The sequence below is a fragment of the Perca flavescens genome, chromosome 16 (genome assembly GCF_004354835.1).
Source record: "Perca flavescens isolate YP-PL-M2 chromosome 16, PFLA_1.0, whole genome shotgun sequence".
In the NCBI taxonomy this organism is placed as follows: Eukaryota; Metazoa; Chordata; class Actinopteri; order Perciformes; family Percidae; genus Perca; species Perca flavescens.
Window position 1 is genome coordinate 21,495,151 of NC_041346.1, and position 25,285 is coordinate 21,520,435.

The following is a 25,285-nucleotide window of genomic DNA, read 5'->3' on the forward strand; positions in this document are numbered from 1 at the left end:
TTGATGTGTACTTTGTGCATCAGTCCAGTCTGCCTATGTATATGCTCACATAAATACAGTTGGCATGCAACTAACAATTCTTTTATTCATCATTTTATCAATTATTTTGCTGTAGAGTTGAAACAATTAGTTAATTTATAGATTAGCTGATTGACAGAAAAACTCACTCGCTTATGTGAGGATTTGCTGCTTTTTGTTGTCATGTATGATAGTTAACTGAATATTTTGGGGTTTTAGACTGTTGGCCAAAGAAACATTTTACAGACAAAATTATTAACTGAGAAAATAATCAGTGGATTAATGACAACAATTGTTAGTTGCAGCCCTAATTTGCTGATTATTTCTCGATTAGTCGTCAGACTATTACATGTCAGAATAATAAAAAAAAAAGTTTCCATCACAATTGTCCAAGTTTTTGTCGTTAAATTTCTTATTTGGTTTAACCAACAAAAAAAAAAAAAAAAAAGTTCTTTAAAAGTAAAGAAGATGATGTGTGGCATCATAGCTTGAATCAGTTATTAAAACATTTGCAGTTTATTTTTCTAAAAATGATTTCAGTTCTGAAATAATGTTGACTGCAAATACAACACCAGATCATTACCAAATTCTGTTCATCCAGTCCCTCCAGAAAAACGCAATTATGCAATCGCATAATTCAATGCATAAGCCACATTTTTTTCAAATACGCCGCACTTTCACCGCATAAATTGCCAATTTCCGTGCAAAATATGCGGGGCTTGCATGATTTCATAACCCAGCATTTTCGTTTCAAAAAAGTCACATACAGTATATCTTAGCAGAAAGTTGATAAATATTGCGTTTACTACACACAAGAGCAGCCATTTTCCCCTGTTGCCATGGGAACGTTATGAAGTGACGTAATTACGCGACGTGAACATCATCAAAAAACAGGGTGTTGGGGGAATCACTTTTTTTTCTCTTTTTCATCAAACCGCAGTTTTTGCAAGTTCCCCCAATTTTTGCAAGGTCCCGCAATTTCATCGTATAAAATAGCATAAATATCCTGCATATTCCATCAAATTTTTAAAGAAAACGTGCCCGCAACAATCACAAAAAAACTCTGCATTTTTCTGGAAGGACTGGTTCATCACTCTTTCACTTAAATGATATGAAACAGTTTGAACTGTTTCCGTTGAAACACGTCATCATGTATATAAAAAAAATGTCTGTTTATGATTATCATCTATGTTACCACATAAATTAAAGGTCAGCTCTTCATTTCTAATCATGACTATGTCCTTAAATGGATCAAGACAAACTGTACAATAAAGGACTATAATCCCCTGAACTATAGTGATGTCTGTACATGGAATTCTGCAGTCAGTGTACGCACAGAAAAAAGTTTGAGAGTTAAAGTCAGATTCTTGCATGCGAGCACACAGAGCGCATCAGTCATGGCCGTGTGTTCTGGGAATTGCCCAGGCCTCTCAGCAAGATCACAGATGGTGGCTCGGCTGAAATGCTGGATAATCAACCCCCCCCCCCCCCACCCCCCATCCTAAAAACTGATGTAACGGGGACTGAAATGAAAGGGAAAAATAAAATGTGTTCACTGGCAGCATACTGACAATAAGGTGGCTGGTCATGTAATAGACCTCCTCACCCTGTTGGCCTTATGTGATCTGCTTGGGGGAAGAAAATCCTCTTTCTTAGTCATCGCATAAGATATTGTGATCTGTGAGAGCTCAACCCATTGGTCCATGGGGCCACTGAGAGAAGCTAATTTATTTAAGTCTAGCTCCAACGAGCAGGATTTTATGCACCGGAAAGAGCAAAACCCTCAGATTAATACTTTGAAGCTATAGTGTGTAGTTTCTGTCTCCTCCATGACGAAGTATTAAGTAATGACAAGAACACTGTCGGCGCGTCCACATGATACAAGCCTTATCCTACAGTCACATTAGCTACAAAAGAGAGCAACACGCACTTGCTTGATGGGCGCTCCTGGGCGTGCCTAGCCTACTCCTGGTTGCTTGGCAACAGTAAACCAAAATTCTCTGGTGCTACCTTCAAGCACGTCTTACAAGCACAGACAGTATATAAGAATGGACCAACAGATCCCGTTGCTCTGGACGGAGACCAGTGAAGGCTATTAGAAGCACTTTTCCGGTGAGCGTTACTGCGCAGCCTCCAACTGAGAGAGACTATGTAAATGTGACGTGAGCAACGTGTCTGAAAGTTGTAAGTCTTCTGGTAGCTGTGCCAAGAGAAATCTCAATCATTCCCAATCTTGCAGAGACGGAGAGCGTAGGTATATGTAAGAAGATAACATGGGCACAGGCTAATTATTGCTAACTAAAATGCTAGTTAATATTAGTAATTAAACATAAACAGCTCATGTAAGTCGAAACTGCCTGCGAGCTTCTCTTGTACTATACGGTAATTCCTCTACTATGTGACACAATCGTTAGCCTATTTTTACAAAAACGTCTGCTACGGAGCCATAACGTGAGGTACAAGGTAATGGAGCCTTTTATACATTGTTATGTTTCTTTAGAAATAAACAATAGACAAATAGAGTCTTTAAACGCTTCAGATGTAAAGTTATTCGCTGTCAAGTGACGTCAAAATGAATGGCAGTCAGTGGAATGCTAACAGGAGGTGATCGCTTTGTAGCATCAAAATGGCGCCATAGGAGGTTTGAGTTCTGAAGCGAAGCTTACCCCCTTGCTTACAAGTCACTTCAGAGGTATTGTCAAGTCACAAGAAAGATGTTTTTGGATTTAAAAGTAGTTATTTCTTGATAGGGGTAACAAAATATATGAGATAAAATGCCAAACATATCAGATATATACAGAAATACGATATCCTGAAGCATTTCTGAAATCTAGAATAATTTTCTTTGACTCAAGCAACCAACGTACAAACGTCACGCTGCCCTCACGCTGTCACTTTGTCGCATCGCTCAGCATTTGCATAAAATAGACTTCTTGTCTATTTTGGCCCCGCCTTGCTCGTGGCAGCTCGTCGCTTGTCGCTGGCAAACGGTCACTCACTGGTCACTGGTAGCATGTCGCCTTTTCTCTGTCTCTTGTAGCTAATGTGACTGTAGGGTTACGTGATCGTGAGCCCCCACCCCTGCCCCACGCAGTTGCTAGTAGCCAAGGAGGGCACGAAGGATTAAAAAGCATGATGGACTCTTCAGAAGAGGTAATTATCTTCACTCGAGTTTCTGCGTGCAAAAGTCACAGGACGACACAATCTCCTGAACACAGCCATACTGAGAAATACAGAGGGAGTTTGTTGGAGCTAATAGTCTTGATTAGCTTTGTAGCAACTCATTTGGCAATGGCTTGAATGTAACGGACTTTCATTAATATCAAAAAGTTACACACTAAAGCTTTAAGAACATCCCATTTTTTTTATTAGCATTACTCACCTTGAAACAACAAGACACGAAAGATTTGAACTTCATACCGTGCAGTTACTTAATTTAAAATAACATCCAATATCATGTAAATCACGTAAACCCAATCTTCGTCATAATCTCAGGTATTTAATATAATCATGTCACTGTCTGGTGCTTACCTTCTCTTGGTATTGCCTGCGTGAGGAGTCCAGCGATTGAATTAAAGCTGTAGCGTGGCCCACAAACATGGCGTAGCACGTGGCTCCAACAATCATACTCAGCATGGTGATCCACAGGTCAGACATGCTGACAGGTGCCCGGGCGCCATACCCGATGCACAGCATGTGGCTCATGGCTTTGAAGAGGGCATAAGAGTACTGCTTACCCCAGGAAACGTTCTGCAAGGGCGGAGAAAGAAAGAGAGAGAGAGAGAGAGAGGAATGGAGAGACAGAGAGGGGGTGGGGGGAGTTACTGCAAGGCAATGCAGGTAGGGAAGGCAGAATAGAAAGACATGGCTTTTCTTTGATGGATCACTGAATCTCCACCAAACACTCTGCCAACACACTCTTCATGCCTCACAGTCTAATGCCCTCGCTGAACTTTCTACCTGTCTCTGTTTCTCTCTCTTCTTTCAGCCTTTCAACACCCTCTGTGCCTAGACTTACCTGGTTTTATTTATTTTCCCATTTGCCAAAGGGAGCAAAACACCTCATTTTTGCAAGAGCTAAAAAAAATAAAAAGTGTTGTAATGGGATTCAGTGTGTTGGAGGCAGGGGAATAGAAATACAGAGCTGGAAGATTGGGAACTCACTGTAGTCTCCACGCACACATATACTGTAACATATCAGCTTGAGTGTACGTAACAGTCTTCATGTTGAAAATGTAGTCAGTCATGATCGACTCTTTTGAGCAGCTCAAAGGGAAGTGATCTGCGCTGGGTGAGAGTCATTCCTTTTATCGTTCACGGCATGCGTTCTCATCACAAAGCGACTGCTTCTTGTGTGCCTTTAACTACACAATAATATCTCCACTTGGGTTCACGAGGCCCCTATTATCCAATTATGTGTCCAGCTGGGTTTATAAGAAGCCATTTCATCGTCACCCCATCATAGTTGATGAAAAGAACCTGATCAGTCGCTGCTGACTGGGAAGCAAGCAGAGACGGACCAGACAGAAGTGTAATTCTGCTGCTCAAGATTGGCTTCTATGACTCCTCTTGACTATCATTAGTGTTTGACAATATGCACTCTGAGACTGAGGTATTATGAAGCATGGATGGATCATGACAAGATGGACCCCTGGGCACAGATGCCTTAAAGGCCTCCCACAGAATCCTTGGTGGTAAAGTGACCACACAGATTCAAAGATTCATTCCCTATCAAGTTGTCATGAAGTTGCTTTATCATAACAACCTCAAATTGAATGTTTTAGGGGTCAGTAAATTTGGGGACAGCGTTCAACAATTTCTTTAACTTGCCAAAACCAACAATGCGATAATCACGCCCACTTTTCGCAGTGATCGGCTAGGCGTGGGGAGGTGGGAAGGAAGCTCTCTTTTGTATTCTGTTTTTAAGATTATTATTTGGGGCATTTTTAGGCCTTTATTGACAGGACAGCTTAACACAGGAAAGGGAAGAGAGTGAGGAAGTGACATGGAGCAAAGGGCTGCAGGTTGGAATCTAACCTGTGGCTGCTGCTGTAAGGACTGAGCACATGGGGCGCAACCAGGTGAGCAACCCATATTCTTACTTTATACTTGCTTTCAGACATGGGCGGATGGCATGTTGTATGAGCTAATTTGTTTTGAGCATACTAAGGCCTTTGGGTAACTCTTAGATTTTTAAAAAGGACTTTTTGCTTTTTTACTATGCAATGAGAAATCTTATTAACAGATACTTCAAACAGATGCTCTTGTGTAGGACCCTTTGGACACCTGGCCCTACACCCATTTTATAATCCATCTAGTTTATCGGGTAGTATCACAATATAGAAGGCTTGAAAATGTACTACCTTTATAGTTGCATTCCAGATTTCACAGATTTCTTTCCCCCACACACACACTCACACTTTCTGTTGTTCTTAGCGTCAGGATACGTCATGTCCTGTCATCAGAGCAGGATTTAGACTCCTCATTAATACAGTACATGTCACATGTGTGCCTCTTTTTGCCCAAAGATATGCAAAATCTCTAGTGAGCAACCTAAACAGACCCATCAAGGCTACATATGTGAAACCCAGTAAGTTCCTATGTGAAGACAAATGTGACAGCTCCTTGGTACATGCCTCGTAGTCACAGCCAAGTTGCTGACTCCTCTAATAGCTTCACCTCCTGTGAACAAGAAGGGCTGAGGAAGCACTCCATATAGAATATCTATTTCACCCAAAACAGAATGGCTAATGAAAGAAATATGAAACCTCTAGAAAATATAGTTAATCTCTGTCTTTTTTTCACTGGCTGACATAGTTCCATAAGCCACACTGTAATGTAGCACATCCCATCATGTTCACACACTGGTGCCTCCTTTTGTCACGGCATTCTCCGTTCTGCTCGACTCCACGCTGTTCATCAACTGGGATTTAGTTAATGAGTAAATTTACAGCTAATCATCTGCCCTGTATGACTCACCAATTAGTTTATTCTTCCAGAGACTGATTAGAACATTTGTGACACTTTCCAGCTTGAATGACAAATAGAGTCCAGTTTGTTTGCCTTCTCCAAAAGGGTTCAGCCAAACAATGTCTTTATACAAAGAACCACCTTTTTTCCCCACAATATACAGTGTAAAGGAAATATTTGTAGAAGAAATATATATGTAGTGTTTTTTTAGTATTTTGCTGTTGCACTTACACTGAATAATCGACACACACACACACACACACACACACACACACACACACACTCACACAATCCATCCACCCAAATGCCACTTGTGATGTCATGAGCCTTAGGTGTTCTTTCACATGTGTACGTTTAGCATGTGTGGTTGAGATGGCGGGTAATGCTGCAGAATGTTTGTGTTGACATATTCATATGGATGGCAAAGCAGTGAAATGTAGTTTTGCCAGGTGAAAACAGATAAACTGTGGTGACTCACCGCACATTTTGCTGTTTGTCCTTGGATGTGTTTGGTGCAACAGGGAATGTCTGCACTGCATGAGCGTGTCATATAATCCTTTTGTAGTACAGATTATATAGGGCTTGGGAATTGACTTCACATATAGTTGCACTATACGTCATACTTCTGATGTTTATTTAAATATAGAGCATATAAAACAGAGAAAAAGGGAGAATCTTTTTTTATTCGGCTCTTAGCCCAGTGATGATCAGCTCATTGGTGAACTAACCAATCACTCTCTATTGGACTTAACTGTCACGGGTGTGGTTCCTAATTCAACAGGTTAGACATCATTGATGTTCCGTCAATATTAGTTCAAGTCCTTATCATAGACTGTAAAAATAATGGACAAAGCTTCTAAGTCTAACAATTGAAGCCAGGGTACCTTAAACCTGAATTTGATCTAATTTCTAGAGGGGGCAACTCCACTGGTTGCAAAAATAATGCTGCGTTCCAGACACAGTTTTTAGCCCGTAAGTTACAACTTCAAGTCACGACTCACGAGTTGGTAGCGTTCCAGGCAAAGTCACCACAAACCCTTCTAGCTAGCGGCTACCTAACGTTGAAGTTAGCTACCTAGGTTACTTTACGTTGCCTATTTATGTCTATTTATTTCTACTTATCACTGTTAATAAACGGCGTCTGTACAGCCTCAACGGGGGTCGCCATTGTTGTTTATGTGTGTGTGACGTCAAAAACTGTAACTGGGAGCACAACGATCTGGTACGAGTTCACGGGTAGTAAGTCACGGGTTTGACTGCCGTTCCAGGGCACTTTCACGGGTAGAAGGTTGTGAAAACACGAGTTACTGGTTCCCTGGAATGCAGCATAAGTCTGTTTCTATAGTCTAAGTCTATGGGAAAATGACCCTACTTCACACTTGATTTACTACCTCAGTAAACATTTGCATGAGATGATGGGCTCAATCGCTAGAATCAAGTCTTGATAAACACCTTTTTATTGAAAAACATTGCAGGAATAACATCTGCATTATTACTGGTTTGATTCCTTGAGTTTGTATTTTTGCCTTCCATTACAGTAAGTGACTTACAGTAGATTTGGTGCAGTGCATTATGATTGTAGCAGCCAATCTTACACTAAGTACATACTGTCCTGGATTTCTTTTGTCCGTTTACAGTAGTCATCAAATGAAAGACATAAACATGTATTTCCCTGCAGTAGTGAGAAAACTCAGATTGACAGAATTATCCACCATATACCCTCTGTTTCTTTAAAAAGCAGCTTCTTCTTTTTTCCTATTCTCTCCAATCCCCTTGACTTTAATGAATGTGGCTAACACTGCAGATGTGCTCAGTTCCTCTGGAGTTCGAAATATAATTAAGCTCTGGATGAAGCCAAACAAGTGACATCAGATACTTTATATTCAACAGTAACATGAATTCACAGACTTCATTATCCCATGCAAAAACACTCAAAACTGTCTATAATTAGACTTAGCCAAGTGTTTGACTGCTTGTTTGTTTAACATCAACCAGCATTTGAATTAATTAGTCACAACATGGTGCCTCCATACAGTCCCATCACACATGAGACTGGTTATGTGACCTGGATGCTTCACCATCGTCCCGGTGTCGAGTGTGACCCAGAGGCTTTGGTTGTTGTTCATACCAATGAGTAACTATGAGACTAACTATGAGAAGATGTGATGCACAGCTGCAAAGGACAGGATTTGACCTTCAACAGCACCACTGCTCACAGGGCAAATAACAAAAAATAGAGTGGTTACTCATCTGATACTCATTACCACAGATGCGCACTAATTCAACAGCTGTCCTCGTTTCACAGCAGCATAACACTTATTAGTAAAATCCAAAGGAAAAAAACATGTCCTATTACATTCTTGTGAAAATACACTTTCTAGAATGTGCATGCGTAGTTTTTCCATTTTAAATACGTTTTGGTGTAAAATGTCATCATATTTTGATTTTACTAGCACTTTGTGTGTATTTTTCATGTTTTATTCCAGGTAAATTCTCCAGTCACGTGTCTTTTTATCCATATTTAAAATTGAGCACAAACATCCGCATTAGCGGGTCTTAATTACTCAATCATATAACTGTCTAAAACCCGGCAAGCTGTCCCATGCATGGGGAACAATGTGATGCACAATATCCATTTTTTTTAATTACGTAATCTAACTACAAGCTGTTCTCTCTGGGAGTGCACAGAAGGCGCAACAGTCTTTGAACACATAAGCGAGGAAGTGCAGGGGTCTGCTGGCCTGCGTGAGCACCAAACTGTAACTTGGCAAGAAAAGTACTCACAGTGGTAACCTTCTCAGTGTAAAGGTTGATGTTCTCTTTGTGTCGTTTGTTTCATGCTTATCTCCTGCTCAGCAGTGCTGATGAAGGATCCTTCTGGGACCTGCCAAGCTTTCTACAGTTTTCTCCTTTTATTAAGTTTTTATGTGTTTTTTTTGCACCGGTCTCAGTTGCTTTCCTCAGGGTTGTACGTTTGGGTTGTTAGTGGTGTTGCAATTCATTATTTTCATCAACAATTAATTTGCCAAATATTTTCATTAATGTGTCATAAAATTGTGAAAAAGGACCATTATAATTTTTTTTAACAATTTCTTTTTTTATCCGACCAACAGCCTGAAACCCAAAGATATTCCGTTTACCATCACATAAAACAAAGAAAAGCAACAAATCTGAGAGGCTTGAACTTTAATTTTTACATAAAATAACTGCCTATTAAATTCAATTGACTAATCAATAGGGCTGTTACTCCTCTCTGACATGTTATTCTGTGCTTTGTGATTTGTTGAATTTATATTTTCTTTATCTCATAACATATTCTAAATGTAGTCACCTTTGTAAAAGCCTTGTCTTTCTACTTTCTATGAAGAGTAATACATGTCTACACACAATACTGACATTCTGAGGAGTGAGGTGACTTCTTTTGCTTTTGGTATCCAATCATGTGCAATCAAGTATGCGTCTGCCACTTTCACTGATGAGCACACTCTCAATCAGAAAGGTTAAACTAAGCAAGAAAGCAGCCTGATTTATGTCTCCAGGTGTATAACAAAAGAGATGTTGTCAAATGTCTTACGACAACCCCTCGAAACTCTGTGCTACTGTTGTTAAGCAGCGATGCTTGACATCTTGACAATTCAGGTGGTCATAGTCCTGTATTTCTGAATGAACAAAGATGTTCTAGAGACGAGTGATTGAAATCTCCTATTATCAGCAAAGACTCTCCAAGAGGGGTGAATAACACACCTAACAATGTCAACCAATCAAAGGTACTGTACACCAAATAATTAAGCAAGAGAGCTACACCCTGTTCACATCAGGGCAAAAGCAGTCTTGCATTTTACTCAGATGAAACCAATATGTCCTCATGTTGAGGGAAGTGCCATGAGGGAGGAGAGATATACACTATAAAAAAAAATTAGTTTGATTAATTCATAAACTTTGGACTGAGTCCGGCTGTTGGAAATGACTCATTGAGGTTGGGGAAGAAAAAGACGGGAAAATAGTGGGTGGTGCAGGGATAAAAGAGACTGAAGGGTGGTTATGCTTGGTTAGGCAATACCTTTCTGTTTTTGTCTGTCTACCTACAGTATCTGTCTATCTGTCTGCCCCTGAGACATGAATCCTCGGCAGGATACTGCTCAGCTGTCCATCTCTTTAATATGAGACCTGGACAGGAACAGCACACAAACACTCACAAAACACACATGTCCCTCCATGCTCCTAAACAGCTAGTATATCTTTACACTGTGCATGCAGACAGAAGTAACATCCCATCACCCTCTCACACGAGCCAACACAGCGACAGCAGCACTATCTTGTCTGGTGATTAAGTAAATGCAGCCGCTAAAGAGTAAGAAGCTACTCTCAGGCCATTAGTCATGAAGATAACAGTCCTACACCTTGTACTGCACCACTCAGCAGTATCTGCAGTCCTGGTTGTCCCCACTCTTCTTCTCACAGCTGGAGACAGAAAGTACCAAGCCAACGACAGAAACAAAATATGACGCATTCTTGAGCAGCTGAAAGACACAACCTTTTAAGGCAACATTCACCTGAAAGTCTCTCTCCCGAGAGGCCGAAGAATCACATTATGTATTTAAACGGAAGGGGACATATATTATCAAGATTTTGAACTTATGAACGCTAATGCATTGCGATGGTGTGAGAAGAGGAATCCCACATGTGGGCCAGGCTTTTCACTTTGGATTTGCCAGACCGCAGTCAGGATCCACAGGGAAGAGATTTCTACAAATTGCTCATTCTACCACATCCCAGTCAGTAACACCATGTTAGCTGCTGACATCCTACAGTGCCAATGACCAGAGATTTTGCCTCAAATATGTGTCATTTAGGGCTGCAACTAACAATTATTTTCATCAATTATTTTTTGGATTCATTTTGTTCAGTTCAAATGCAAGTGTTCAGTCATCACAAAAACAGAGGAGAAATCAATATAGAAAGCAATCTGAAAATTGAAAGATATTACAATTAAATACCTGTTATGTAGAATACTGACATTTATTCAAGTTGAGTTATTTGCAAAAATGTTTTACATTTGTTCAAATTGGTTCATCTTTGTTGGTGGATTGGAAAATGCATTTGTGAACATCACAAATTACTCACAAATCATCATACACATTTGAAACTCTTATTTTAATTTGTGGATCACCGGTATTGAGACCAATTTCTCTCATCATTCTTGCGGCGTAGCATTACTCTCAAAGGTATTGATTCATCATTTATAATAATTGCCTGTAGTCTGAGGTAACTCTTCAAAATGCTTGTTTTGTCTGACCCACTGTCCAAAATCCAAAGATGTTCTATTTACAGTGAAAGAAAAGAGACAAATCTTTGACTTAAAAAGCTGGAACCAGAGAATGCTTTGCTTGTTGAAGATTCATTTTCTGTCTATCGACTAATTAACTAATCAACTAATCAACTAATCCTTTCAGCAGCCTCAAAGCTGTCACAATCTGTATATTCATACCTGAACACAAGGTGCAAAAATGGACTAGATTCATGATATATATGGTAATACTAATCAAAGAAGTTGTGAAACTGCTGAGATTTGAAAGCATTGTTGTCCTTTCAGACTTTAGACGAACTCTGTGAGGTTCTATATATAGGTGTGCCAGTCTGCAGCTGCAGTCAGAACATGTCACAAGGAAGCTTATATCTGTGAGGAGCTGGAAGGCATCTTTGTGATGTTGTTTTGACATACTGCATGCAAATTATTCTAGTTTCATTTTACTAGTTTTCACAGCTGTGTAGCTCACCTATAAGCATCCAGCACACAGTATATTTGAGGCCCTTTTGCAATCCCCAGCTATGGCTATTGATTTCCATGGCGCAAATGATCCTGCCACACAGGAGGCAGTGACAACTTCTACATGATTCCCATTACGTATCGATTTGTATACAAGAAGGGGAATAGATCTGATTAATTCTGAGCAAGCAGAGCAACACGCAGCACAAGTGCAAGGAGACTTTTATAATTAAGCTTAGTTATTACAAGTAGCGGTAAATATGAAGCAATGTTGAACAAAGGAAAGTTAAAAAGAATCTGTGGTGCTGCAGGAAAATGAAGGAGCCCGGTTTTGTGTCCATAAGCATTAGCAAGGATGAACTGTGACAGTTATGTGGGACATTTTATCACTGAAAATTCATTTTGGTGCACACAGAGATGGATAATGTCTGTTTAGGATGAATAACACATGCTAGTTGGTATTGGGCTCACTTGGGCAATTCATTGGCTTGAAGTACAAATAAGAGTTGAATACAGGGCTGTGATGTTGAGGAAAGCTGACATTTGCTCCTGAAGTCAGATGCCTCTAAGCAGTCAGTGTGCATGTGAAGTACAGACATGTTTGTCAGAGAGAAGGAGATGAGAGGGCAGAAGAGTTCCCCGGGCGAGCATTTACAATCAGCATTACCCAGGAGGCCCGTACACACACTTCTACACTATCACACTGCTACCACGGTCCGTTTGACCCCAACTCAGAGAAAGAGAGGAAGGTGGAAAAAATGTAAAATACAGTGAAAGAAAAAGCACATACAGATGGGAGACGGTCCCCAAAGAGTTTGGATCTCCACATAGAATATGGAGAGGCCAGAAATAGGCCAAGAAAATACGTTAAAAGTGTCATATCTGTTAATACTATAAAACAAGAAGGCCAAGGAAAACAGAAACATGCAGTACACTACTGTTACAGTACCCAGTGGCGCAAAAAGTGGGTATGCGCTATATGCGGCGCATAGGGGTGCCAAAGCGATGGTAAAAAAAAATAAAAAAATAAAGTTAAAAATATTTGTTTTGGTGTTTTCTATATGTAGCTGCTTTTGTGCATTTCTAAATCATTTCTGCATTTCCTCAATGTTATTATATAACATTGTAGAAGACTAACAGGCTTAAGTAGGCGCCCTGTCTCATAAGATTCCATCATAGATGAGAAGAGGGAGCGGGGGGCGCTCCCGTTTATGTCAATGGGCTCCTCCCTACTATGGCCACGCCAAGACACGGGCTATTGAAGGGCGGGGCCGGTCTTGGCGTGGCCATAGTAGGATTCGTAATATTGCCAGTGGGGGCGCCGTGAGCGCTGAGCGAACAGGTACAGTAGTGAGTTGTCGTCTGTGGAAAAAGATGGATAAAGCAAAAAAGCTGATGGGGGGCTAAAAATAGAAAAAGAAAGAGGGAAAAGGAGATAGCATGTCAAGGGATGCAACAGCAGTAAAATACGTGGATGGTGAAAGGCAACAGGTAGGATTTAAAGTGGGACGTCTGTGCTTGGAGGCTTGCAAATATTCATGTTAACAGACTAGCTAGCGTTAGCTAACACTGGGAATGTAGCATCCAGATGGGGGCTTACAGCTAGCTTAGAATATGCAGAATTTAGGTTGCTGAGCTGAAAACTGGAAAATATAAGGTAGCATGTACAATAAATGATAAGAATCTGGAAAACATAACTAATGTTATAACTCTGGTTTACCATGGAATCATTAATATATTTTGTGTTACCATTAGCTGTCAGACATACAGGCTAGGCCTATACATCTGTTGGGTGACATGGAAGCTGTAATTACAGGGTCACATCTCTCTCTCTCTCTCTCTCTCTCTCTCTCTCTCTCTCTCTCTCTCTCTCTCTCTCTCTCTCTCTCTCACAGATTAATTCCTTAATATTATGGAAAAACTAATACATAATGTTTGTTTGACAATATGTCTTAGTGGAGAAGAGCACAGGCAAGGAGTGAATGAGACAGACATGAGGTCGGCGATGGCTAGAGATGAGCCCAGTGATGACATCAGGTAGGAGTTCTATTAGTTAGACCAACCTATTCACTGTGTCCTTTTTGGGGAAAAAATAGTGCAGACAGAGATGGAAAATATAACAATTAGCCTATGTCTGACAGCGGGGACGTAGTAAACATATCAGAACGGGGGGGGGGCACACTTATTTATTTATTTATATGTTTTTTTTGTTGGGGGGGCGCCGAAATTGTTGTTGCATACCCCTCTGACACTGGGTAGTTGCGCCCCTGACAGTACCACTGGTATTGATGCACTGTAGTAATATTTGGTTTAAACTGTCTCACTGCCTCTTTAAGATATGTTTCTTTGTCAGTTGGCAGATCAACAATGTCCCTAAAGAAATGCGCCTGCAATTCTTATTTAGTCAGACACTACTGTATATTAATACAATAAAACAAGAGAACAAGACTGAGCCTTTATGTTTATGTTTTAAAAAAAATTGTTATAACTGCAACATTATTTTAAAATCAATAGACCTATAATTATGAGAAATCCTATATTTTTCATATAGCATTTTATTCGGAAAACACATCGGTTGGTCCTCATCTTAACAACCTTTTCTCTTTTAGACATACAAGCGCATATGAGCTAAGCAGCCAAACAGGGTTATCTTGAATGAAATAACTGCCTGCTCTTAAATTTTTCTTATCATAGTGTACTAAAATACCAGGGCTTACTAGTCCTACACTGCAATACAAAACAATGCTGTTTCTTTGTCTTCTACATGGGTCATCAGTTTGTCATTTGTTGCCTGATACATGCAGCTGTAGCCTCAGTCTTTTAGCACAATGTCATGTACAGTACGTAGCAATGAAATGCAAAGATTCTTTTATATACACCAAATGCCAAAATAACAAACAAAAGAGAAGAGTGTGTAATACTTACAACCATACCGTTTAGGGACACCCAGCAGTCAGGGGGGAAGTCTTGGAGGAGAGGCACCAGATACTGGAGGCAGCCGTCCCAGTGACACAGAAGCAGCATCATCCCTATCAAATTAAATATTCTTACCACTGCACTAGCCAGGTCATAGGTCATATGGAAAATCTGCCAAAGAGAAAAAAGAGACAGAGAGTCCTCAGTTAATTGCTCTAGTATCTCCTTTGTTGTTTGAAAATGTACATTCAAAAAGATACCTAAAAAGTTCACAAATGTACAAAGTCACCTTTGAAGTGGAGGGCATGGTGTGCCTGCCCTGTTTGGCCACCAGAGAATTTGGTTGCCACCTGTGTGTGTGTGTGTGTGTGTGTGTGTATCTCACAGATGTTGAGCTGCATAATTCAACATGGCTGCTTTCCAAAACAAACTGACCAGTGAATGAGAAACAGAATGATAAAGGGAGGAAATACATCTGGAAATATCAGCAGGTATGTGTTTTTAAATGCCATGAGCCGGGGCAAGTGTTACTGCTGGTGTGGTTATTTCATAAGAGCAGGACATTTCAGAATAGAAAGTCATCAGCAGGGTGAGTAAGCATATGTGCAATGTGAAGCGCTTTCATTCACATCGGATATGGGCGAAGAGAATTGACTCACGGACGGTTAGCTGTGGCACTAATTTCTCATTAGCATGAGAAACCCATTACTTATTTCCAGGTTAGTTATTCCATAATCACCCTGACGCTGAAGCTCAATTTCTCTTTCTAAAAACAGTGAAATATGAAGAAATTGGTGAGTTTTGCATAATAAACCTGCGCCATTTGCCAATTTGTTGAATGAAAGATTTCAAGTAATTAGTATCTATTTTTAAGTTTATGGCTTTCCATTATCTGTACACTGCCCATTCTACTCACCATAATTGTCATGACCATTTAATTGGGCCTCAGGTTATGGCACACCACACTGCCATGAGGTTAAAAGAAATTACACAACTTTTGGTATTTTGGTACTCAGGTATGTTTTTCTACACTAGTGATAAAAGTTTGAATAGCTTCAAAGTTGTAGTTCTTGAAGTAATAAATAGAATAAACTGATGCCAGACTGTAAACAAAAGTATAGAAGGTTGAAGTCAAACAATATGTGAATATGTACAGTACATTCAATTATGATCTATTGAAATATTTTACTTGTATAAGAGTAGAAATGAGGAGTATTTTGTTATTTTGAACATTTCAATTTTCTAATAGCAGTTATCTGCCTTTTTTTCACCTCAGTTTAATTTGGACTTTTTCTGGCTTATATACTCCAGAATTTGGAAAAAAATACTGACCACTTTTGACCAAATTGCAAGGGCTACTTACTTCCTCTTCTCATAGAGTGCAATCACTCCAGAAAAGAGAGCCTGAGCACGGAATTTCATGTTGTGCTGACACATGTACGTAGTCTGGCATAATTCTAAACCAGTTTTGCCATGACACCTATGCAAAATTAAACCCCAGGTGTTTTTAAAGCTCTTTGAATCCACATTTCTCCACCCCGGTCTATTGTGACTGTCCTGTAACCTTTCTGCACAAAGGACAGTGTCCACACACAGAACAGATGAGAGAACAAGAGGCTGAGCTGATGCTCAGATCCCTATGTGGTTGAACTCATCCACAGGGAGATACAGTGCACTGCTCTCACAGGCTAAAATTAGCCACTAGCTTACAGGATGGCTGTCTCAATTCACTCAGTATCTCCTTCGCTGCCTACAACTTTATTCTTAATTTGGCAGAACTTTTTCCCCCTCTGTTGGGTGTGTGTGTGTTTTCACATCCATTATAGTTTGGTGACATAATAGGAGAGACAGACAGACAGACACAAATAGAAAGACAGAATGGTGACTAATAAAGGTATGCATTCTTGAAGGATGGAAACAAGACTGGAAAACAGGAAGTAGCACTTTGGTACTTCTTTGAATTGCAAATGACTACACCAGGCAGAAATAGAAAAGGGCCGACTGCCTGTCTGCACTTTCCTCTTTCAACTAATGCATAATCAAGAAACACAGCAAAAATGGGGGGTGCAGGCTTTAGGGGAAAGCAAGTGATAAGATGTGTGAAGGTTGCAGAGAGGTTTTACACATACTCAGGGAGCATTTCACTTTGCTGTGAAGACTCTGCTACCTCTGGGTCACACTGAGTCACAGAGGGCAGAGGGGAAAGATGTAAAAACTCATTAACGCAATGTGGGATTTGTTTTGGTTTGTATTTCAGGGGCACCAGTTTGAAAAGTCTGCTAGTGGCAGCAGGTAGCCATGAGGTTTTAGTCTAATAATAGAGTTCCTAAGAATAGAGGCTCCAGGTGTAGATCACTGGTCTGGTCACAGGAATATACAGTATAACCTTCATTGTGATGAAAATGAATGAAATACACTCTACTAGGACAAAAACTCTGTCTCCATATAGCAATTTAATTGTAATAATTCAATTAATATAATGAATATGTGCAACCTTTATTTGCATCCAACATCTTTCTTATGTTAATAAATCAGTTACTCGCACAGCGAAGTGTTGTGGAGAGCGGGTCCGATGTCATGCTCAGGATAGGTGTCTTCAGAACTAACAGTGCTCAGTTAAATTTCAATCATGCACATATTGGACCATCACTCAGCAAGTGAGCAGCAGTTTAAGAGTTGCTCTGAGGATTAAAATACAGGCCTGCTCCTGTTTTATTCAACATGTTACAGTAAAGGAAATCCCCACAGTACTGACGATGCTTAAAGGTCCAATATGTAATATTTGTACTGTAATAAATCCAAAAATGACACCAATGCCTCATCAGATATTAAAGAAACATGTTAAACTGAAATACTATCTTTTCTGACAACAATGCTAATGTCAGTATTTTTCCTTTTTGAAATTTACATTCCGTGACGGAATTTATGTTTATGTTTTGATCTGTGTGTTGTTATCAACGGCCCAGTTTGACAGGCAGGCCGGGTTGCCAGATATACCTGTAAAAACGTAAACCCAGTGCGCTACAGCTGTAACGGTAGTACAGCCATGAAAGCAGCAAACAAACAAACAGGATCAACGGAGATAGATTTTACATGACATAAAAAAAAGAAAACAGCATGTTTCTAACAGTTGCGTGACCAGAGACGAAACAACCCCCTGGTAAATATTGGAGATGTATTTAAAAGATGGAGACAGCTTAGATCCCAAAAGGCAGCAAATGGCTTATTTTCTCCTGAACAGGTAAGCATTAGCTTCAGGCTAATTTATCACAGCTACTAGGGACGGGCATTTTTTGTCATTTCAACATTTGTATACTCACATTGAATTATATAGCTAGAGTTTGGTTGGTTACTCGCAAAAACATTTGAGACATAGCCAGTAGGGATCCCGACTGGTCCTGGCTAACGCCGCCATGCTAACCCTGCTCTGCTAACCCTGCTCTGCTAACGTTACCGGGAGGACCAGGCAAGCAGCCCATGGCTGTTTACAATGTGTAGTTCAGCAGCTGGAGCCGACAACGGTGAGTTATTTTAAGCCACGAGAAGGGGGCTGTAAATCGGAAATAGAGGACTGTGAGTTTGCAGTGTGTTTAGCGATGTTGCCGTAATTCTAGCTAAGCCAATGAAGTGTGTTCCGTCGGCAAGGTAGTGGTATTTTTAGCGGTTCGTATTGTAATTCTAAGCCGAGGAAGTGTGCCTGACTGGCGTGTGGAGAGGACAGCGAGGTTGTTGTGTTTTTAGCGGTTCATACTGTCATTTTAAGCCGAAAAAGTGTGTCTGTCAGTTGGTTACAGAGCTCAGCGTGAGCACGGGCTTTTATGACTGTCAATATAGCCAGTATCTACCGTTAGCTACTCCGCTGTGCTGTGGAGTAATGTCTGGCTATGTGAGAAAAGCGTCTAGCAACATTGTTGTGAATGCTGCGGTCTCAGCCTGGCAACCCCCGTAAACTTCGAGTCTGGGCAGGAGGGGGCGGGGGAGACGACTCTCCAGTATTTTGAATTGGTAGTGCAGTAACTATTTTAACCACTAGCTGCCAGTATTACATACAATATTACATATTGCACCTTTAAGGCTTTTTAAGAAATCTTTTAAGTAAAATAAATTTCATTATATTTGAGGAAGTTACTTGAACTACTAGCTACTTATAGACTGTAAACTTGAAAATAATTTCCATGTGACTTTGCATTTCGCACTACGCCAAGAAACATAATGGCCCTATTACAAAACAATTTAAAAGGTCTGTTATTTTATTATCATTTAATCTGTTAATTATTTTCTTGATTAATTCATTCCAAGGTGACATCTTCAAATGGCTTGTTTGGTCTGACCAAAAGTCCAAACTCCAAACATATCCATACAATGATTTAAAAACAGAGAGCAGGCGGTTAATCCTCACAAGCTAATGTTTAATGTAATAGGTTTTTCTTTAAACATGACTAAAACTATTATTAAAATAGTTGCAGATTACTGCAATGTAAATATTTCAGCAAGTGTTTTTTTCAAGGGGATTCAGGGCTTCTGATTGGTTGCAGTACCAGCCTGTCATTCTGTCCAAGTTTGGTCGCCTCTCTGCATTTTTTTTTTTATAACATTTGCGCAAAGCTGCTCAACCAAAGCACCATTAGTACAAGCTCACATTGTGTTCTGTGGTCGGTGTGTCATTGGGATATACCTTCATCACTTTATTGATTTTAATGTCACACTCTGTGCTGATCCATGTCGTTCAAAATCTAGCCTGACTTGTTTAATCCAACACCTTTATTTTGCCGGGGAAGTGTTTGTGAATTTGCATGATTGTGCCCGTGTTTCATAGCATTGAGTGTTCCTGTAAAAAAAACGTTAACCACCTGCTCACATTACAGATGCACAGGAGAGGAAGGCAGTGACATTAAAATTAATATTTCAGAAAAATGTCCCTAATGTTAATCACAACGATTGACCAAGCAGTGTGTATACCAGAAGGTTTCTCAGCCACTATAAGCTCTTGTTAACTACATTATTCCAGGAAATAGGTATAAGATCATCACCAATATTCTCGGTTGGCATCGGCAAAATATAGGCTTAGAAGTACCGTAAGTACATCAAGCTTAAATATGATCCGGGGACAGGGGCATAGGTCAGTATAATCCTTTAACACAGGAGAGCCAAACAGCCAAGATGTGAAGTGAGAGTGGCACAAGGTCACTGGTTGTGTCCAGCCAGCATGGCGTTCATTCACATTAGACATGTCCCCATCCATTCATCAGTACAGTCCGGTAGAGTAGATGCGGACCTGGGAGCTACTGTGTGTTTGCATAGATAAATACACTTCTACAAACAGAATGTATAATACTGTGGGCACCACAACTGAAATCAATGCCATCCATGCTGTACCTTACTGAGAAATGTTCCTGAATAACTCAACAAATCACTTCACAACTGGCATGGAAGGTTACAGTCTGTGTATGAAAATCACAGAGGTGATCCAACATGTGTTTCACCTAAACTTTTAAGGGGTTTACTCTGCTGCAATCTGGCAGGTTGATGTATGTACTGTAGACTGACTTTTGGACTCTGATGTCCAGATAAAATAGCATGCTGGAGAATTACTCGCCATCAAGCTGTGGGCCTTAAACATGCAATTACAAAACGTTCTTTATGCATCTTCAAATTGGACCTTGGAGGTTAGTGAGGATTAGTGAGGGACTAATTTGAGGGGGATTAAATCCACCACTGGCTATTACATTGAAGGATGACAAAACTGCTTCCAGGAAAATCTGGAATTCTACCGCTTAACATCGTCTTGTAAATCTCCTTTTGGATCTCTCCTGGTGTTGCTTAATCACAAAATCACAGTTGAACTTGGATTTGAAAAATCATATTATCATGTAATGGAAATTCATTGGGATTTATCAAGTCTCATGTTTTCCTCCTTCTTATAAATACCAGAAAAGTCGTTGGCCATTAATCTTTTTTGTCAAAGTTTAGAAAAGAAAAGCAACAACAAAAAAAAAACCTCTAGAAGACAATCTTAGCTGGATATGGAATATTTTATATAGACTGGAAATAGAATTCTAATGCCATTCCCTCCGCCTAAAGAAAATCAGCTCGCTGGAAGGAATTACAATTCACATGCCTGTAATGCCCTATGAACAATCATGATGATGTATGTATACTTCTGCAATAAATTAACATTAACAGAGTTGGCATTATTTCAGAGCGTCAGGCTGAGGCGTGAGAAGCTCATCAGTCTGCAAATCAGTCTACAATGCAGACTAGAATAGACTACACAAGAAGAGGAGAGAAGATAGAAAATCTGTTCAGCAGTGTTATACATGTAACTCGCTTCTCTTCAAGCCATGTTACAGCTGTGCAAAATGTGTCTTTGCATAAATAGCTCTGGATCTGCAGCATTACCGAGCAGTACATGTACATAACGAGGCCCAGCAGTTATTGGGAGCCGGAGACTTCATTAAAAGGCAGGTGGTGATCAATTGGTTCTTTGCACAGAAAACAAGTAGTGATCTATTAATGTAACAGGGAAGTCTTTAAAGAGGAGGTCATTATTTCTCCTGCCTTCCAAGCACAGTAAAGCATGAAGGGGCACTGGTATAAAAGAAAAGTAAAAGTACAGAATTATTACAACTAAAATATACTCTAAGTATCAAAAGTAAAAGTGCTCATAATGTGGAATGACCACTTTCAGAGTGTAATATTAATATGTATATATTATTGGATTATAATTATTGATGCATTAATGTGTAAGCATCATTCTGATGATTTAGCTGCTCCGAGCTGGGGCTACATTTACTGCTGGGTAGTTAAATCTATAACAATGTTTCATATTTTATAAGCTGATCATGATCGTGATCAACAGTCTCAAATAAATGTGCTGTAAAAAGAATATTTCTCTCTAAAATGTAGTGAATTTTAAGTATAAACTGGCATAAAATGGACATGCTTAAGTAAAGTATAAATTGCTCAAAAAGTACTGTCCTTGACTAAATGTACTTAGGTACTTTCCACCATTGCATATAACCGATCTCTGAACTATCAGGGAGAAGACAAAATATTATTAAAAAGTTCATGTCAGTCAGTTATTTATCCTGATATTGATTTAGTACGATATAAAACATTTCTTAAACATCCCACTCAACTTGTTTATTTGGTTTCCATTTTGAGTTGTTAAACCTGATTATTCATCATTTCAGCAACCAACATAAATGTAAGCTTTTGACAAGCACTCAAATTAAGAGTATTTCTTGCAAAGACAATACAATATTTGCATCACTGCACTTGTAGTGATAACCGCAGATTACAGACATTTGCTGCTAAAACTTAAAATTTAACACAGATTGAAGTGTTACCCACAGTTGGCTTTCTTTTAAAGTCAGCCATTTATTATCCAGCTTGCAAAACAAATGATGGACTGGGGACTTATTTTATATGTATTTGTATTCTGTATGCTGCTCCTTTTTATTTTATGCAGTTACTTTGATATAAATTCTGCAACACATTTAATCAACAAATGTATGAATGCGACCTCAGCAGAATCTTGATCATCAAATACTGCTAACATTAAGGACTCAAATCACAACTTAATGTCAACGTGTAGTATAAAAGGTAGATGGTAGGTGTAGGATATGGTGATACTGTTCTTTACTGGATTAGCCCCATGCCAACCATCTATCGCTGCATTCATTTATCTGAGAAAGTCATCCCTTAGTAATGTGTCAATCACAAGTTAAAATAAAGACTCTTTCTTCCCATTTGGCCCTTTCCTATGGGAGTTCATCCGCTCTGTTTTCCATCATTTCTGTGTCCGTCAGCAGTTATTCTCCGGTTCTTCCACTAAGCACATCACACAGTACTGTGAGCGTAGCTGCCTTGGCCGCTGTCTCACCCGCTCAGCGTCTATTTTGGTCGTGTGAGCGTGATAACCTCAACACTACTGTTCCGCCTTAATCTGTGCTCAACCATTCAGAGCATCATTGGCAGAGGCAGCATGCTCTGAGGCAGAAGCTCACACAGCCACAGGGGTCACATGTATGATGTTTTCTGCATGGACTTCATTGGTGGATTGTGTGAGGATCCCGCGTTGTTTTTATAAATACTAACTTAAAATGTTATAGGAAAATTCTGTCTCTGTATCTTCTGTATCATTATTTAAATATTGTGACCCACACAATGTGCTAAGCCTTCTATTTGACTGTAATAATGTTCCCATGTGGGGATTACTGTATGCAGTTAATTTATGCAGTTAATATATATTAGAAATTTCCTTCAAGGCTTATAAAAGTCTACTCTATGGGGGGGCTCAGTGCATCAGGGGAACAAGTAAATATATGTATGGATGAGGAGGAGGTTGAATGTTCTTTTGATTTGTACCTATAACCTGAGGAGTGGTAACAAAATAACAGCTCAGCACTAAGAAAACATGTTCACAACATGACTGACCTCTCCAAACAAGAGCAGTGCTTTTAGCTCAGAGAGCAGCACCTGTGCGTTGATAACTCAGTCCAATGAGAACATTTCTGAGAAAACAAATGAATATGTTTGGACATATTGTTCAGAAACTCCCCAGTAGGCTTTGAGAACAACTGTTTTCAAACATGACCCATTTTTCTCTCCACTTGTCTGGTTATGCAAGTCTGTTTCAGCAGGACAGTTTGACTAAGGACGCTGATTTAATTCCTGGTATGAAGTTGTCAGTCAGTCCATGATGGAGGAAAGAAGGAAGGAGACAAAGAGCTAAGAGATAACAGGAGAAGCATGCTACATCTATCCAAGGCGCTTCTGTCCGCTAACCCTAACCCAGGAACAGATTAATTCTGTGATATATTTAGAAATATGTACAATAACATTGTTTTTTATTTCAATTAGCATCATTTTTCTATATGTACATATATTTTGACATGATTCCTTATATAGTAAAGCATCTTGCCTCTAGGGACTTAACATCTTACAGTTACATTTTTATTTGTATTGTAAGTTAATATTACCTCTTTAATTCAACCTGCAATAACAGATTTTTTTGCCATTTTAGGGAAGCAGGGGGAGAAATAGTTAGCAAACCTGCTTATTTACACATCCCGCAGTTACGGTGAAAGATCATCTTTCCTTTGGAGTCGTGTTTCTGGCCACCTGACGAAAGTTCAATATTACTCTTTTAGCTCTGTTTTGGGTCCCTACCTACTCCTGAAGGAAATATATTGTTTTTTTAGCAGCTAAATGCTCCACTGTGTTGCCCGGCTAGTTGCTAACTGTGTCTGTCTGACGTTTGGTGCTGAGCTCTTTAGCTGAAAACAGAAACCTGCTGAGAGTGAGAGTGAACCAAAACAGTAAAGTTGTTAGTGGGACAGCTAACCAATGAGCTGAAACTCAGTATAAAGATCTGTAAAGCAGAGAGGAGCTGCAAAAATAGGTGATAATTTTCTGTAGGTTCATCACTACGAGCAACCCCATTCACATACTGCTAAGCTAATTGACTCCCAGCTCTCGCTTTATATGTATCGCATGGATCTCTGCAAAAGGTTTCAAGCCACACAGTGTTTCCTGAAATACTGACTTGTCCAACAACTTTACATTTAATTTTGGACTTTGAGGAGTGAAGTATCAAAATTGTAATGTTTGTACATCTTGTGTGCATTTATTATTTGAATTTAAACCACACTAAATGTACAAACGGGGAATACACTGCAGGAAGCCAAGCAAGAGAAAACGAAGGAAGACAGCAAGATGCAGTTTGGGCAAATGTCATGGAGGAGTGAAAGAGAGGAAGGGCGAGTGTTGTAGTGTTAAGAAGGCCGTCAGGGAAGATTAGTGCCCATATGAGAGCAGGAGGGATTTGACTGGATTGCACAGGGTGACCTGCTGTGCAAACATCAGCACCATGGACCCTTTCTACCACATTTTATAGCAAGGACACACACTTCCCGAAATACTGAGATGGCCTCATAGTATGATTCTAGACTATTGAATCATCCAATTACAATGCAATTGGTATATTGATATATTAAATTGATACTGCAATTGATCTATTCTATTTACTGTGGCCTCTGCAGTGGAAACACAACTTATAAACACAACTAATATCATGATGATGTTAGCATGATTATAAAGACACATACTGAAGTATAATCAGCAAAACATGAAGTGCTTTATAACAAATGCAAATAAACTGTAAATATAGAGCCGTATGATATTACAGTAATAGGTTACATGACCCAGAGTGGAGCAACAACATATTATCTAGTCTTGCATACCTCTGACTGTTGTAGCTGTAGCATCACGAGTTACTACACTTGATATGCTACATAATCTAATCTGTGCTGTAGTCACAAATGGACATCCATAATAACACCTCTCTATGATGATGATGATGATGATGATGATGATGATGATGATGATGATAATGATAATGATAATAATAATAATAATAGCTCATTGCTATAGTGATGCCCCTATACAAGACAATATAAATCCTTGTCTTTAGATTCATATTAACAGCTAGACTTCAATAGATGAGCACAGCTGTCGTTATGACAAATGGATGAAGGGTGCTTCGTTAAATCCATCCGCTACAACATTAACTCTTGGGAAGTGAGAGTAGAAGAACCCTAAATGCTTCAC

At 39.6% G+C, this 25,285-nt stretch overlaps 1 protein-coding gene across 2 annotated transcripts in view; it reads right to left on the reverse strand.

Annotated features, from left to right (window-relative positions):
* The window catches only part of hcn1 (hyperpolarization activated cyclic nucleotide-gated potassium channel 1), a 107,412-nt gene that overhangs the window by 22,355 nt on the left and 59,772 nt on the right, over positions 1 to 25,285 (reverse strand). For both annotated transcript variants that reach the window (XM_028602296.1, XM_028602297.1), the window contains exons 3-4: positions 14,681 to 14,842; positions 3,550 to 3,768 (exon numbers count right to left, since the gene is read on the reverse strand). In XM_028602296.1, coding sequence (XP_028458097.1) covers positions 3,550 to 3,768; positions 14,681 to 14,842 — 381 coding nt within the window. The remainder of the gene's footprint in view (positions 1 to 3,549; positions 3,769 to 14,680; positions 14,843 to 25,285) is intronic.